The sequence below is a fragment of the Melanerpes formicivorus genome, unplaced genomic scaffold (genome assembly GCF_026170545.1).
Source record: "Melanerpes formicivorus ecotype bairdi unplaced genomic scaffold, bMelFor1.0.p_v2 SCAF_21, whole genome shotgun sequence".
In the NCBI taxonomy this organism is placed as follows: domain Eukaryota; kingdom Metazoa; phylum Chordata; class Aves; order Piciformes; family Picidae; genus Melanerpes; species Melanerpes formicivorus.
In genome coordinates this window covers 9,751,021-9,766,662 of record NW_027142373.1, presented here as the reverse complement: position 1 = coordinate 9,766,662, position 15,642 = coordinate 9,751,021, and the positions used below count along the sequence as shown (strand labels likewise).

General features: G+C 51.0%; 1 protein-coding gene across 2 annotated transcripts in view; it reads right to left on the bottom strand.

Annotated features, from left to right (window-relative positions):
• The window catches only part of UBE2O (ubiquitin conjugating enzyme E2 O), a 76,260-nt gene extending 61,100 nt beyond the window's left edge, over positions 1-15,160 (bottom strand). For both annotated transcript variants that reach the window (XM_068151453.1, XM_068151454.1), the window contains exon 1: positions 14,752-15,160. In XM_068151453.1, coding sequence (XP_068007554.1) covers positions 14,752-15,150 — 399 coding nt within the window. In that variant the 5' untranslated portion in view covers positions 15,151-15,160. The remainder of the gene's footprint in view (positions 1-14,751) is intronic.
• Between the last annotated feature and the right edge of the window lie 482 nt (positions 15,161-15,642).

The following is a 15,642-nucleotide window of genomic DNA, read 5'->3' as shown; positions in this document are numbered from 1 at the left end:
AAGGGATAGGAGGATAAATGGGGGGGGGGGGGGGGGTGAGGGTCTTTGAGGCTCCAGAAGTCCTGGTGTGGGGAGAAAACTAAGCCTAATCCAAGGCCATGAATGCTTCAGGGCCTCTGAAGCAGAAAAATGGTATAAAAATGAAAGGAAGCTATGGGAAAGGAAAAAAGGAAAGCTCTGTGACCACAAGGAACGATTGTCTGCAGCAGCAGTTAACACACCTGATCCTCTTACAGCACAGCAGGGATCAGCTGAGCTAAGAGCCAAGCCAGCAAACACTTCAGGACTGCAGTTTGGTGCCGCTCCTACCACACTCAGTAGCACACACGAGTTGGACAACGAGATGCTGTGAACGCTCTTCTGTGCCTAATCCTTGATCTTTTGTTTTAAGCCTTCATTCAGGCACTGCCAGCACTGAAGGGCAGAGGCAGGCAGGCTGAACTCTGCTGCACCTGAGCTAAGTTAGCAGCGTGAACCAGAACAAACAGCATTTCATAATGATTCATTTGATTGCTTTCCAGAACACATATCACAGACTCTCCAGCTCCTGTGGTGTTTGGTGGCATCCTCCAGCAGCAAGGAGATATAGAGAGGAGCCACAGAGAAAGCTCATAAATGCCTCTACAAACCAGCCTGCTGGCCCAGGCAATAACTTGGTCAGGCACTGGAATAGGCTGCTCAGGGAGGTGGTGGAGTCACCAGCCCTGGAAGAGTTCACACTATGTATCACAGTATAACCAAGGTTGGAAGAGACCTCGAGGATCATTGAGTCCAACCTATCAACACAGACCCCATGACTAGACCATGGCACCAAGTGCCACGTCCAATCTCCTCTTGAACACCTCCAGGGATGGTGACTCCACCACCTCCCTGGGCAGCACATTGCAATGGCTAACAACTCTCTCTGTGAAGAACTTTCTCCTCACCTTGAGCCTAAACTTCCCCTGGTGCAGCTTGAGACTGTGTCCTCTTGTTCTGGTGCTGGTTGCCTAGGAGAAGAGACTAACCCCCTCCTGGCTACAGTCTCCTTTCAGGTAGTTGTAGAGAGCACTGAGGTCTCCCCTGAGCCTCCTCTTCTCCAGGCTAAGCAACCCCAGCTCCCTCAGCCTCTCTTCACAGGGCTGTGCTCCAGACCCCTCCCCAGCCTTGTTGCCCTTCTCTGGACACCTTCAAGTGTTTCGATGTCCTTCTTAAACTGAGGGGCCCAGAACTGGACACAGTATGTGTACATGTGTACTTGGGGACATGGTTTTAAGCCATGGTGGTGTTGGGTCAATGGTTGGACTTGATCTTAGAGGTCTCTTCCAACCAACTTGATTCAAAGATCTGAGGTCTGGAAAGCAGGAGCTTTCCACTCTTGAGTTTGTTGTTCCCTCCATGCACTCGCTCTCAGCAGCACAAGACCACAACCTTTGCTTAGAGAAGCAGGTAGAGGAGCACAGGCTCTGCCCTACATCTGCTCCACCTTTAAAAGCTGATCTTTTCAGTCCATTTCTCATCACAGCTCTCCTGACAGCAAACACTTATCAATGCCAGCTTAGAAGAGATTAATTATCACAAGATAAAGTTAAGGTTCATGTCAATCACCATAGGTGAAGTGCCTTGAACAGTAACTATCAAGGGTAGGGTGGGTGATGAGACCAGGGTACCTGACTGACTATGGCAAAGAATCACAGAATGGTAGAGGCTGGAAGGCACCTCTAGAGATCACCCAGTCCAGATCATCCAGATCCTGTCAAAGCAGGATCACCCAGGGCAGGCCACACAGGAACACATCCAGGAGGTTTCTGAAGCTTTCCAGAGAAGGAGACACCACAACCTCTCTGGGCAGCCTGCTCCAGGCCTCTGTCACCCTCAGCATAAAGAAGTTTCTCCTCATGTCAAGGGGGAAACTTGCTGTGTTCCCACTCAAGAAGGTCGAATGCAGTTGGTCAAACCCAACATCCCCATCCCTGGCAGTGTTCAGTGGCAGGCAGGGCCTTGAGCAACCTGGTCTAGTAGGGGGTGTCCAGGCCCATGACAGGAGGGTTGGAACTGGATCATCTTTAAGATCCTTTCCAACCCAAACTGTTCTGTGAACAGGCAGGGCTCAGCGGCAGCTTCCAACCATCTCCACAAGCACTAAAGGGAAAGCAAAAGGCTTTTTCAGCAAGTGCTCAACTTTACAGCGATATGCCAGCCAGGAGAGCTCTCAGAGAAGAGCATTTTCTCCACAGCCCTGCCTTGTTTGCTCGGCTGCACATATGCTAATCAGAAGGGCTGCAATCTGAAGAGAAAGCAACTGTGTGGGGCAGAAACAAAAGACATCAAAGCACCCCTGAGACAGAGACAGCTTTAGGTGCGAATACACACTGTGGGGTGTGGAGCTGAATGCCAATTAAACGGTAGGATACACAGGAATTAGTGCAACACACAGGCAGCTTTCTCTAGGCTAACAAACCTAATTCAACTCACCATTATCTGAACCACTGTGCAAGAGCAGATAGATCCTAAGCAGTATCTGTGGATGGTGAAGTGGTGCTCAACTGTGTTATTGAGGAGAGGAGGGGGGGAAAAAAAATACACAGGACAGACAGCATGATTAAAAGGAAGCCAGGAACTTAGCCTGGCTTTTTTCCAGAGTTCAAAGTGTCAACACAGGAGCAAAACAGAAAGCCTCCTCCAGACAAAGAATTCACACATGCCTTACAGGGAGCAGCTCAGTTATATGGGTGGCATTTTGTTTTCTGGGTATTATTACTCTTCCTCCAAGATCCCCAACACAAGGAACAAGAGAGAAGATCACATAACTCCCATGAAATACAAAGAGTGCTTGATAAGGGAAGTGTTAGGTTTTCATCTGTGGATCCAGCTCAGATAAAGCAGCCTCAAGAAGGAAATATTAATCACAGAATCAGTCAGGGTTAGAAGGGACCACAAGGATCATCTAGTTCCACCCCCCCTGCCACGGGCAGGGACACCCCACACTACATCAGGCTGGCCAGAGGCTCATCCAGCCTGGGCTTAAACACCTCCAGGGACGGAGCCTCAACCACCTCCCTGGACAACCCATTCCAGGGCTTCACCACTCTCATGGGGAAGAACTTCCTCCTCACCTCCAGCCTGAATCTCCCCACCTCCAGCTTCATTCCATTCAGCAAGGTACTCCAGGCTGAACAGGGCAGCCAGAGCCAATTCTGGTCAAGAAAGAGTGCAGGCTGGAGGAGGTGTGGACAACGGCACCGAGAGGACAGGGAAAGCCTGTCTGTCAGGGGAGTTAGTGCTACACAGACAGAGTGAAGAGGGAGAAAATAATCATGCCTCACCACATAATAGCACAGCTAGAAGGACAAGAAGCTACTTAGGAGCCAGTTGTTGCTTTTTCCAAGGAGAGATGGGTGCAAGCTGCTTGCCCATTTCTGCTAGGAACCACAGATTTTTCTCATCAAGCTTGGGAGAGCTTTTTAACTTGAGAAAAATCAAAGCAAACTTCTAATGCCAGACCTTCCCTAAAGGACACAAGAGCAGGCAGCTTGGGAGAGCAGGAACTGGCTCAGAATGTCTTTACCAGTAGCAGCCCCAGCGCTCCCCACAGTCACAGGGAGTTCCTGGCCAGCACACATGTCATTGCAGTAAAGCCACCCTGGACTTAGTGCTCTGCTTATCGGTACAGGGCAGACTGTCTTTGTGAACCAAATGAGACATTTCTCTGTCCTCTACCAGCACAATCCCCAGCACCACACAAAACTAAACACAGGAAGTTTCTAGCCCCAGAGTGCCAAGTCAGCTACGTGGGTCAGATGCTGTGGGTGGCAAAGTAGACACTGAACCTCTAACAGCCTGAGTAGAACTGCCTGATTTTGACACCAAGTGAGATGAGACCTCAAAGCACTGACAGCTGGCACATGAGGATGATAAAAACACTAATTAACGTATTAAAACATGGTCCTAAAGTCTCTTTCTCATCTAAGCAGCCAGGAATGCTGCTATTTGCTCTGCAGTGTCACCTTCCCTGCAGGGTCATTCTGCACTCTTGTGTTTCAGGAGTATCCAGAGGTCTGCACTCTTGGAAGCAAACTCCTTTCACCCTCTGGAGTTTCCTCCAGCTCAGAAAATGTCCACAGTCAGAATAATTCAGATCTATGCTCATCAAGCCCAAGCTGCATAAATCACACCCCAAGGAGGAAATAATATTACACCTCCTTCAAAGGAGCCTCCCAAGCTCTTTGGACTACACATGAAACCTTGGCCAGTCCACCTCTCACAGGAAGCAAATGAATCAGCCACATCTGCAGGGCATAAAAAAACCAACCCAAAACCCAAACAAAAAAAGTCAAGCCAACCAAACCCTGAAGTTTTCCTGCAAGGACAGAGACTCCTCTCCCTCTCCCCCCCCTCTCATTTGCTGCCCACAAACTATTCAGGTTTTATACTTCAGCTTGGGGAAGCAGAGAGACTTTTACAGCCTGTGGCACAAGGACAGAGAAAAGGCTCCTGGCAGAAGTGTGAAGGATGGAACAAATATGAAGAGGTGGTTTATTACCCACAATTTCCAGCCAGCTACACAACTGTGTAGTAGCTCTAAATTTAGAAACTCTGGCTGTTTTGCCTCAGAACTAATGCTCTTTCAAGGAACTTGGACTCAGTCACTGAACAGAAGCATGGAGACTTCTTGCAACAGTAATGAGAATTATTCATTGGAATTCAACACACAATCCACCTCCCCAGGCAAACAACAAGAATCCCAGTTTCATCTTCACCACTGAACAGAAGGGCAAAGCTGAAAGAGTGGCCAGGCTTTGCAACAGGCTGCCCAGGGAGGCGGTGGAGTCACCATCCCAGGAGGAGCTCAAGAAACATGTGGCCATGGTGGTGTTGGGTTGATGGTTGGGCTTGATGACCTTAGAGGTCTTTTCCAACTGAAACAATTCTATGATTCCATGATCTGATCAACTCTGAATTACTCAGCAGTGCTCCATGCACACCCAACTCAAAGACTTCAAAGCAAAGGTGTGAAGGCAGAGGCCAGCAGCAGCATGGACCACTTGAGAGGGGCAGCAGCCAGGACAGGCAGCTGAGCCTCATGCCACAGGGTCTGAGACCCCCCCCAGCCACAGGCAAGGCTGAAGTGGCCATTTTAGTGTCATGTGGAATACATCTAGATGAAGGAAATGATAAAAGCTCCTTGGTGATCAGAGTGATATTCAAGCTCCAACTGTTTCAGCATAGCTGCTGCCAAGGATTTGGCTGAGGACAGTATCTAGGATCAGTTATTTAACAATATAGCTGGAGCTGGGAGGCCTGGAACACCCACTTGATTCTAGAAACACCACTAGAAAGCAAGTTGAGATGCCTACATCTAGGCTGCTCTTCACCAACCACACTTCTGACCCAGCCTTGCAGAACCCACACCTCACTAGATTTATAACTAAGCTATCTTTTCACATGTGAGGTTCCTCAGTTTAGCTACTCATGTGAGTGAAATCATAGAATCAACAAGCTTGGAAAAGACCTCAAAGGTCAGCAAGTCCAACCTGCCACCCAACACCTCATGATTACTAAACCATGGCACCAAGTACCACGTCCAATCCCCTCTTGAACACCTCCAGGGATGGTGACTCCACCACCTCCCTGGGCAGCACATTGCAATGGCTAACAACTCTCTGTGAAGAACTTCCTCCTCACCTCCAGCCTAAACTTCCCCTGGCACAGCTTGAGACTGTGTCCTCTTGTTCTGCTGCTGGTTGCCTGGGAGAAGAGACCAACCCCCTCCTGGCTACAACCTCCCTTCAGGTAGTTGTAGACAGCAATAACAAAGGTTGCTGAACACCTCCAAGATCAGCAAGTCCAGCCATCAACACACCACCACCATACCCACTAAACCATGTCCTGAAGTCCACACATCTCTGGAACCCCTCCAGGGATGGTGACTCCAGTGCCTCCCTGGGCAGCCTGTTCCAATCCCTGACCACTCTTCCAGGAAAGGCTTTATTTTTGTAATATCCAACCCAAACCTCCCCTGGAGCAACTTGAGGCCATTTCTCCTTCTCCTATTGCTAACTACTTGAGAGAAGAGACCAACACCCACAATTAAAACCAAACTCAAGTTCCTCCATATCCAAAGACACAACAAGCCAGCTAGGCTCCAAGCACTCCATTTGACACTCATGCTGAATAACCAACATCTTATGGTGCTGAGCAACCTATGTACCATGGTTTGGTGCCCAGTAACCAAGGCACCATGGTTTGGGGGTGAGAATATTTGCCCAGACAGACATCACTGTGCTGAGGCAAGCCAAGTGTTCCCACCAAGCAGACAGCTCATACTCTGCAGCTGTGATCAGAAGGGGTCAGAGAAGGCACCAGGAAAACAGCACCATTGCCTGGCAGCACTGATGCCACCTGTCCAACCAGAGTCATCTGAGAGAAGTTTCTGTCAGCTTTCCAAGAGGCACTGCCACATCAGAGATCAGAAACCACTTTGAAGATGAAAAGTGCTACTTACTGGCTAAGTGCCCTTATCAGCAGACAAGCAGCACCATTTCTTGCAACCAGAATGATTCACACACAAAATTCTTTTATTCTCCAAAGAAGTTCTATCCTTCCAAAAGTAGGTAAGAACTAAATCAGTCATGATGGAACTAATTCCAGCTCACCCAGCATTAGTGGATTTCTCTCACCAGAAGGTTTGTCATCCACTGACAAGTGAAAACTGGACCCAGTCACTTCAAGAGACATGATGCACCAGGACTTCCCAGCTTTGGGATAAGAAACAGGTCAAAGCTTTAAGCTCCTGATCTTTTCTCAGCTGGTGGTTCAATAGCCCTCTTCACTTGCCAGTCTCCAACCCCCTCCCTCACAGGCAGAAAAGCTTTACAGGCAGAGCAAACAACCCAGGCTGTTTGCTGTGTGCTGAGTACACAGTACCACTGGTGCAATTTTACTGTACAAAATGAATGCTGCTTAATGGACCAAGGGCACAGCTACCTAGCTTCTCTTCAACTCAAGAGCCTGTAACCAGAGGCTGTGAAGTGATACCACAGCAAATGCAAGCTGAGCAGGGCTTCCTTGTTTCAAGTGTACTCCTGTGAATTAAGTTTTCCTTCCAGGCCTGGAAGCTACACAGTAAGATACCAAGAGCTCCTACCCTCTCCTCACCTGCCTTGCTGCAAGTCCTTGGCCTCACCTCCTGCCAACTGCTTTCACACTGCCCATTCCCTTCACAAAGTTACAGCATCAGCTGTTGAGGAAAGAAACAGAGGTCATGATTTTAAAGACAGATGCAAAAGCATGTGGAAAATTCAGCTTTGTGATCACAAGGAAGCCTGTCTGTCTGCCTGCCTGCCTGCCCACCCAGAGCATTCAACACACATCCAGATCAGGGAGCTGGCTGCCCAAACCCTTTGAAAAACACTGAGCACATTTTTCAAGATGGAGCTGGCTGTGTCCCACTTTCAAGATCTCTGCATATGTGCAGGAAAAGCATTCTGTACCTTGGCTTCAATACATCCAAGCCATCTTTTTAACCCCATGCTACAGCAAGCCCTCCCCAAAGCTACAGTTTCCCTGCACTGCAGACCACTTCCACACATCTCTGCTCAGTTGGGACCATTTAGGGCAGCAGGGTAGCAGATACCTGGTGCACACACTAAGCTGAGAGCACACAGGCATCACTGCTGGTTAAGTCTAAGCACTGCAATCCCCTCCACAGTCACAGAGCTTCTCCAGTGCAACACACACCAGACAGAGGAGGAACAAAGCAAAGGGATGATGTCATTTACTAGAGAAAACCAACCCCAAAAGCACAGTGTGCAGCAGCACAGATCTCTTGGTCTTAAAATCTGACCACTCCCAAGCTCTGCTTTTGGCCTTCATCAATAGATCACTCTGCAAAAGGGAGGAATTCCTCTCACAGGTGCTTACTGGAATCCATCTCTCCATTAAGATGCCTCAACCCCAACAGAAGACAAATGTGGCATCACCTGTACCTTCCCTCTACCTCTCCCCACCACCCTACAGCTATCAAGCTCACCTCCACCACCAATAGGTTTGTTTCCATCTATACCACAACCTGAGGATGTCAGCCCAGTAAACATTCTCTGCTTCCACTTGGGCCACTTGCACAGCCTGGCTCAAGCACTCCCCAAAGGCTGGGGCAGAAGGCACGGCAAACATCTCCACCACCTTCCTCTTGGCCAGCTGGACAGTCAAATGCATGAGGTAGGTATGGATAATGCTGAAATGCACAGGAAGAGAGGCTCACCCACGCTGCAGGTGGAGGACTCCATATCAGTTCATTCAGCACAGACCAAAAAAGGGGAAACAAACCCCAAAGGACGCCTGGCAGCTGGAAACTTAGGCACACCTCAAAGCACTGCAGCTCTTCAACTTAGCAGTAACCTGACCACTTCTACTGCCCAAACCACAAGTTTTTCCTAGCATTTGATGTCTCTAAGCGCCCTTTATGATTGCTACCCTCTACCCAGGCCCTTAGCTCCCCACAGGAACTCAGAATAGAACAGAATAAACCAGGTTGGAAGAGACCTTCAAGATCATCGTGTCCAACCTAGCATCCAACACCACCCAACCAACTAAACCATGCAACCAAGTACCCTGTCAAGTCTCCTCCTGAACACCTCCAGTGATGGTGACCCCACCACCTCCTCAGGCAGCCCATTCCAATGGGCAATCACTCTCTCTGTGTAAAACATCCTCCTAACCTCCAGCCAAACCCTCCCCTGGTGCAGCCAGAACTGTGTCCTCTTGTTCTGGTACTGGTTGCCTGGGAAAAGAATGAAACAAACCACCTCCACCTGTCACAAGTAAAGCCCCCACCCAATTCCAGGGACTTGCCATTAAGACAAACTGGGTTTTGCTGATGTTTTAATTTCTCCAAGTTAGAAGGATGCTTTGCTTCCAGACACAAACATGCACACATCTACTTGGCAGCCTAACAGCCAGCGGGGGAAAAGCCCAAACATTACCACAGAGTCTCTCCAGGTGTTTTTTCTTCTCCTGTTCCTGAAGATGAAGTTAGCATTCTCCTACCTCGACACAGGTCTCAAGATCTCAGGAGTGGGATACACCAGCTAAGCAAGGTAGAGCTTGAACTGAGTTACAGACCAGGTGCTCCAGAGCACCACAGAACAAGCAGAAAGCTGAGCCATCACCTCCCATCTCTCAGGTCCAGGAGACTCAGGACTGACTACCTCAACAGCAAGTGCAAGCATTTCAGATTGAAGTACCAGCTCCTGTGCTTGCAACGACCCATTTGGGCAAATCCTCAACACATGGTGGGAGGTAACAGCAGAACGGAAACAATGAGGTAGGTTTTTCCTAAGTAGCATTTAGGAAGGTGTCATCACCTCCCGAGCCTTTGAAATCCCCCAAGTAATTAAACAGTCAAACAACTGAAGGAGAAGAGGCTTTTAGCTTCCCAAACACCAATTACTTCCCAGCACAAACACAGATGCTGAACATTAAAAATAGTCTTTCCTCTAAGAGAGGAGAGGAGCTGGGGACAGCTGCCATAAGCAAGCAAGGCCTTGCCCCAAAAAGCACCTGTCAAAGCTTCTGCAGTGAAGAACCTCGGGTCACAAAGGTAACTTGATAAAATGGCTCAAAGCTGCCTCTGTGCAGCAGCCTCATTGGAGCTGCATCACATCAGCAAGGGAAGAACGAACTTGCATCAGAAAGCAGCAGCAAAATGCCTCACTCAGGTATTACAAAGCCTGTCACGGGCTTTGATTGATTCCTCCTAAAGCTTCTAAAGCTTTTAGTGCACATTAGTTTGTTGACTAGTCCTGAGAGCATTACTAATTTAGTTGGAGGGTTTTTTTTAAGCCACACCAGCACCATTTAATGTGAGTGCACCTTGGAAAAGAGCACATCACAACCCCCCCGCCCCTTGCTTGGGGAAAGGTTTCATCCCTTTTAAAAACAACTGTTCCAAGCCTAGACAGCAGGGTTATAATTAATTGCTTCACCCAGGTGGCCACTTCCAGCTCCTGAATTACCAATTCACTCCTCGTGCTCTACACAAAACAAGTCTCCATGCTACACTACTGAGCACTCCTGAGATTTCCACACTGAGAGTTGGGCAGGATCCCACTTTTGCAGTAAAATATTAATGATGACTGACCCACCAAGTCTATAAACAAATGAAAGGAAAATAGGGAACTGACTGGAGGGGACAGAACCCTGTGATGGATGCTCACAGGAGGGAAAGGTCACCCATTAAAGCGGTTCCAGTTTACAGAGAACTGCAGCAATTCCAGTAAGCCTTTTCTCTAACAGCTACAAGCATCAGATGGTTTCAAAGAATACTCCTGGGAGACTAAACTGAAATGGCAAAAGCAAGAAAAGGGTTAGATAGAGCTTCCTTGTGCAAGGAAATCGTTTATGGGCATGGAATTTGCATGCAGCGACAAAACCAGGGCTCTGGATTGTGACCAGCATTTCCTCAGAGCTGCTTGGAAGGACCCTGCCCATGCAAGGTACAGCTCTCCTCACCTGCTGCAACCTACCCATGCAGCCAGACAGCAAATGCTTTGCCAAGGTGGGAGATGGGAGGGTTTTTTTTACGGCTCTCACTAGCTAGAATTAACATCTGAAAAGCACAGGCTGGGATCCCAGCAGTAAGAGCCCAGAGGGGCTGCAAAGGGACAGAGAGAGAAAACACAGAACTTCAGCAGGAGGAAGTATTTCCTTTACCTCTTAAAGCACAAAGATTGCAACTTAAAAGGTTAGGTCACAGCAGTAACTGCAGGGCAGAATTCAGACAAGAAGTAGTTATTAAAACCTCGGGATGATTCAAGCAGAGCACCTCCAGAAACTTCTCCTGCAACTTCTAGTCATGACTCAGTATTTGAGGTCAAGAACTTACAGCAGTGAAGGGCAAAAGAGAATGGAAGGGCCGTGTGGGATGAAGCAAGCTGAATTCACAGAGAGGCTTGTGGAGATAGCATCAGATAATTTCCAGCCAATAAGCTCATCAGCCACTGGATTATGTCTGAGGAGCCCTGATAGTTTGAATCCATTTCCAGAGCAAAGCTGAACACAGTCAGAGAGCCACCTAAACCAAGTGGGGTTCAGGGCCTTACAAAACAGAAGATTGCGAAGACTTCAGCTGCATCTTGAGTCTTGTGGCAGTCCTGGGGCTCTGTGGGGTCCTTGCATGTCAATCAGTTGGCATTGTGTGTATCCCACAGCCTCACACCGAGCATCTGCTCCCTGAGGCAAGACACCCAGAGACCTGGCCTGCTGAAACACAACACCTGCACTTTCCATTTCCCCAGCTGCAGGGGAGGCATTTGTCAAAATGAAAGGCGGCAGAGAGCTCTGAGGCTTTCGGGTGAGGGGCAGGAGGAAGGGCAGCAGCATTTCAAAGCACCCTGCGAGCCTCTCTAATGTGCTCAAGCACTTGTGTAAAGTTCCCAACGGCAGCTTAAGAGTGCAGCAGGAATGCTGACCTCCAGCTAAGAAATCCTGAAATTCAAACTCAGCCGGGTCTCAAGCACCCCTGCTAATGTGTTACAACCAGCGCCTAGAGCTCACATCGGCTCCCACTGCTTCCACAATGCAAGGTGCAAAATGCATTCGGATGACACCATGAAGACAAGAGACAAGACTTCAGCCGACCAGAGGAGCTGCTCTTCAGATTTGTTGGGTCAGGCAAGACATGGCTGGCAAGCAGTTGGAAAGGGAAGCTTGCTCCTGCCAGGGTTTTACAATGCTCAGCAACGACTTCCCAGTGCTTTACATGGAGAGAGTGGTCTTGGAAAGCAGGAAAGGAGCACCCAGAGTAGGAAACCCTGGCTCTTCTTTTATCTACATCACTGTTGTGACACTGCTAATGGCTGCCAACACGGGTGTCAAAGGCAGGTCAGATGTACGACTTGGTGCTGGAGGAGTGAGTGGGGCTTTGTACCAACTGCTTAGCTCTATGTCAAGAGAAAGTTTCTATTACTTATTAATATCAGTAACACTGTGCTTGGATTCAGGTGGCAGCCTGCCTACCATTTCCAAGAAGAAAGAGCAACAGCAAGAGTTCAACTTCTAGAAGCAAGACCAGAAGTGATTAACTTTCCTATTCCCTAGATGAGAAGACCCAACTTTTTCACTGCCTGTAGTTTGAAGGCAAGAAAGCTTTAGGATTACAACTGGGTACAGAAAGCTGCTTTTGACCTTTACACTGGGAGCTGAAAGTGCTGGTTTACTGTCCTATAAGCTTCCAGCAATTTTATTTCCCCCTCAGTTACAACACACTTTATTCAACTCATGCACCAGGGTTCATGGATCTTAAAGTGCCTGACAAAGAGGAGACAGACAGGCACCCAGCCTGCCATGGGAAAGCAGGATCTAAGGGTTGGACTCCATGATCTGAAAGATCTTCTCCAACTGAAACAATTCTACAGCTCTATGATTTAACACACAAAATAGGCACTTGGTGGCACAAGATGGGGCTGGTGAAAGTCCTGACGCCAGGAGCACCTTAACTCTTTGCCCATGGCATCCCCAGTGCTTGGGGACAGGGTTTAGGGGTTGTAGCGGGTTGAGAGAGAAGTCACAGGGGTGAACCTTGAAGAGTAGGGTTATTGGTGGTCCTGAGGGTCTTTTCCAACCTGAATGTTTCTCTGATTCTGTGAATTAAGAGCTCAGAGAAATAAAAGGTAGTAAAAGGAAATGAAAATGTGCAACAATGTCTGTGACCTGAGCTAGATTGTATGGCCCTGCTCTGGGGGCTGGACTTGATGATCTCTTTGGGTCCCTTCCAACCCCTGACATGCTGTGAACAAGCACTCTTGTATCCATGGTTCAGCTGTGGACAAGACCACTTAACACTAAGGACACTGAACAAGAATCTCACAGCCAAAGATGCTGGAGAGTCAGAGCCAAAGGATGTCTCTGCAGCAATCACCAGCACCCCAAAGCCAGCACACTTTAGGCCCAGGACAATCATGTGGGGCCCAAATTGCAGCCCTCCCAGTGTGGACAATGACAAGCACATCAGGCTGACCTGGCTGGTACTCACACATCCCTGCAACCCCAGAAGGGCTGGGTAAGCAGACAGCTAAAAAGCCTGATTCTAACCACAAAATGCCAAGTCCCACAGCATGTTTCCAGCAGCATCCAATTTGCTTTTAGCAGCCCTGAGCTGCAGCACCGATCATAGGCAACGCTTCTCAATTTTGTCAGCGGGCAGCTCCTCAAATGGAAAAATCAATCCCAGTACACCTGAATTCCTCAAGCACTTAGGAAACCTCTCCCCAGGGTCTGTTCTGCGAGGGGGAAAGACGCCTCCGCCAGAGAAAGACCTCAAAAAGCAAAGGCACAGACTGTTTATTTACATAACCACCTTTGATTTCGGATCCTCCCCAGCCTGGCTTTTTCTGCCGTTGCACAGGGGACAGTTATCAAGTGACTACAGTCAGGGCTGACACTTCTGGATTTGAGGGACCCAGTAACTCCTCCTCAGTCCACATTTACTCACCCAAATGGGAGCAGCTTTGGTTCAGGTGCTGAAAAAAAAAATCACACTCAACTTGGGCCAATGTTTTTGCTGCAACAGCAGACAGGGATGTTATTGGAAGGCTGCAGTGGCTGAATTGAGGTGCTTTAGAGCAGGCAAGATGGGCTTTTTAAGGCAGAAACACATCTCATGGCCCTATCTTTTCTGAATACCTGTTTTCATTTCCCTTATCTCCAACCAGTCAGTCACGTGTGTAATGACACTACCACCTAAATTTAGCACCTTCTGTTAGCACTTGCAATCCCACCGATGCCTGTAGGACTACAGCACACCTTTCTTTCCCTCAGCCTCCCCTCTCTCCCCCAGCGTTGGGGGCCATTTGTGACACAGCAAAGCAGACAGCACACCGGCAGCCTCCTGCTGTCACCAGTCACCCCACTGGAGCTCTGGGAACCCGCTCTGGCTGGAGAGACAGCTCAGCACAACGCCCGTCCTGGCAGGCCCCTTTGTGCTCTATCACAGTGCCCCTGCGCTGCTTTTGTCTCCGTGCTGTCAGCCAGGCTGAGCAGAGCCCCACGCCAACTTTGGGATGTGGGAACGTTCCACGGCAGACCTCCACCTTGGGGCTGCTCAGGAGTAATTAAGAGGTCAGGGATTTGCGTGTGCCTCGTCAGTGCGGGGTGAGCACTCACGTATGCAAGGGCAGAGCCAAACCGTGGTTGCTGGCCGCTGGAATCGTCACCCAGTGGAGGTTTCCCTCCTCGGCTGCGGATCCCCTAAAGCAGGCAATGGCGACACTGCCCAGTAAAGGCAGACGCTGGCCCACAGCTCCAGTAAGCAAGAGGGGGCTGGAAGCTCACAGAAATCACCCTCACAGGCCGCTCCTTGTGCCATTAGACCCCAGTGCCCCTGCACAGCTGCGCTCTGCCACCAGCGGCACCTGCCCCGGCTGTCCACAAGAGTGGGCTGAGCGCAGGGGAAGGGATTTCAGCCTCCGGAGGACACCGAGCACCTTCCCCACACTCAGGGCGAGGGGGCAACAGGGGAAAAGGCGCCGTAAGCCCCTTCAGGAGCGCCTCCAGAGCTGGCAAACAGCACAGAGGGGGGAGGCAGGGAGCCAGCCGGCAGACCGGCCAGCACCGCAGGCCCCTGCCCCCAGAGGCATCCAAGGAGGAGCCCCGGCCCCGCGGCCGGAGCCAGGCCACCCCCCGGGGACACACACAGGGAAGCAAAGGCCGAGCCAGACCCCTCCACCTCTCTCCTCGTGGGGAGCCGGTGGAGCCCGCGGCCGTCCCGGTTACCTTGGTCTCCTTGACGTGCTGCTTGATGCCCTCCGGGTACCACTGCACCCGCACGTAGCCCCGCCGCAGCGGGCTGGAGCGGCCCTCCTCCGTCCCGCCGCCCCCGGGACCTCCCGACTCGGAGCCCCCCGAGCTGGCGGCTCCTCCACCGCCGGTGCCTCGTCCTCCGCCGCCGCCGCCTTCCTCCGAGTCCGACTCCGAGTCCTCGCCGTGGATGAGGCGCACCAGGCCGAACCGCACCGAGCCGCGGTAGCGGCCCGACACTAGGTCGTGAGAGAAGAGGAGGCGCTGGGAGCCGCCCGGCGGGGTCTGCAGCGGCAGGGCGGAGGGGGGTGTCGGGGCGGCGGCGGGCAGCGGGGCGGCGGGGGCCGGGGCCGCCTCAGCGGGCTGTTCCGCCATGGCGCCGGGAGAGCCGAGAGCGCGCGGCCGCGGCGCGGGCTGGGGGAGGGGAGAGGCGGGGCCGCGCGGGCCGCGCGCAAGTAACGGCGCGGGGGCGGGGCCGGGGGACACGCCCAGCCGGGGGGACACGCCCACGGGGCGGGAGGGGACCGGCCTGGGTGGGGGTGAGCTGCTGCCTCCCCGTGTCCCCGGAGCGTGGGGGCCTGCGCTGTCCTTGTATCCCCTAACCACGGGGGGCTGCCCTGCGGCATCCCGATGTGCCTTAACCGTGGGGGTTGTGCTACACTGTCCTTGTGTCCCCTAAACGTGGAGGGGGGGAGCTGCGCTGCATCATGCCTTGGGTTCCTTAAACATGCTGGGGCTACACTGGACCATCCCAGGGTACCCTCTATATAGGGTTTGTGCTGCATCATCCCCCATTCCCCTAATCATGGGGTGTTGTGCTGTGCCATCCTTGAGTCCCTGGTCACTAGTGGGTCAGACATGACCCCA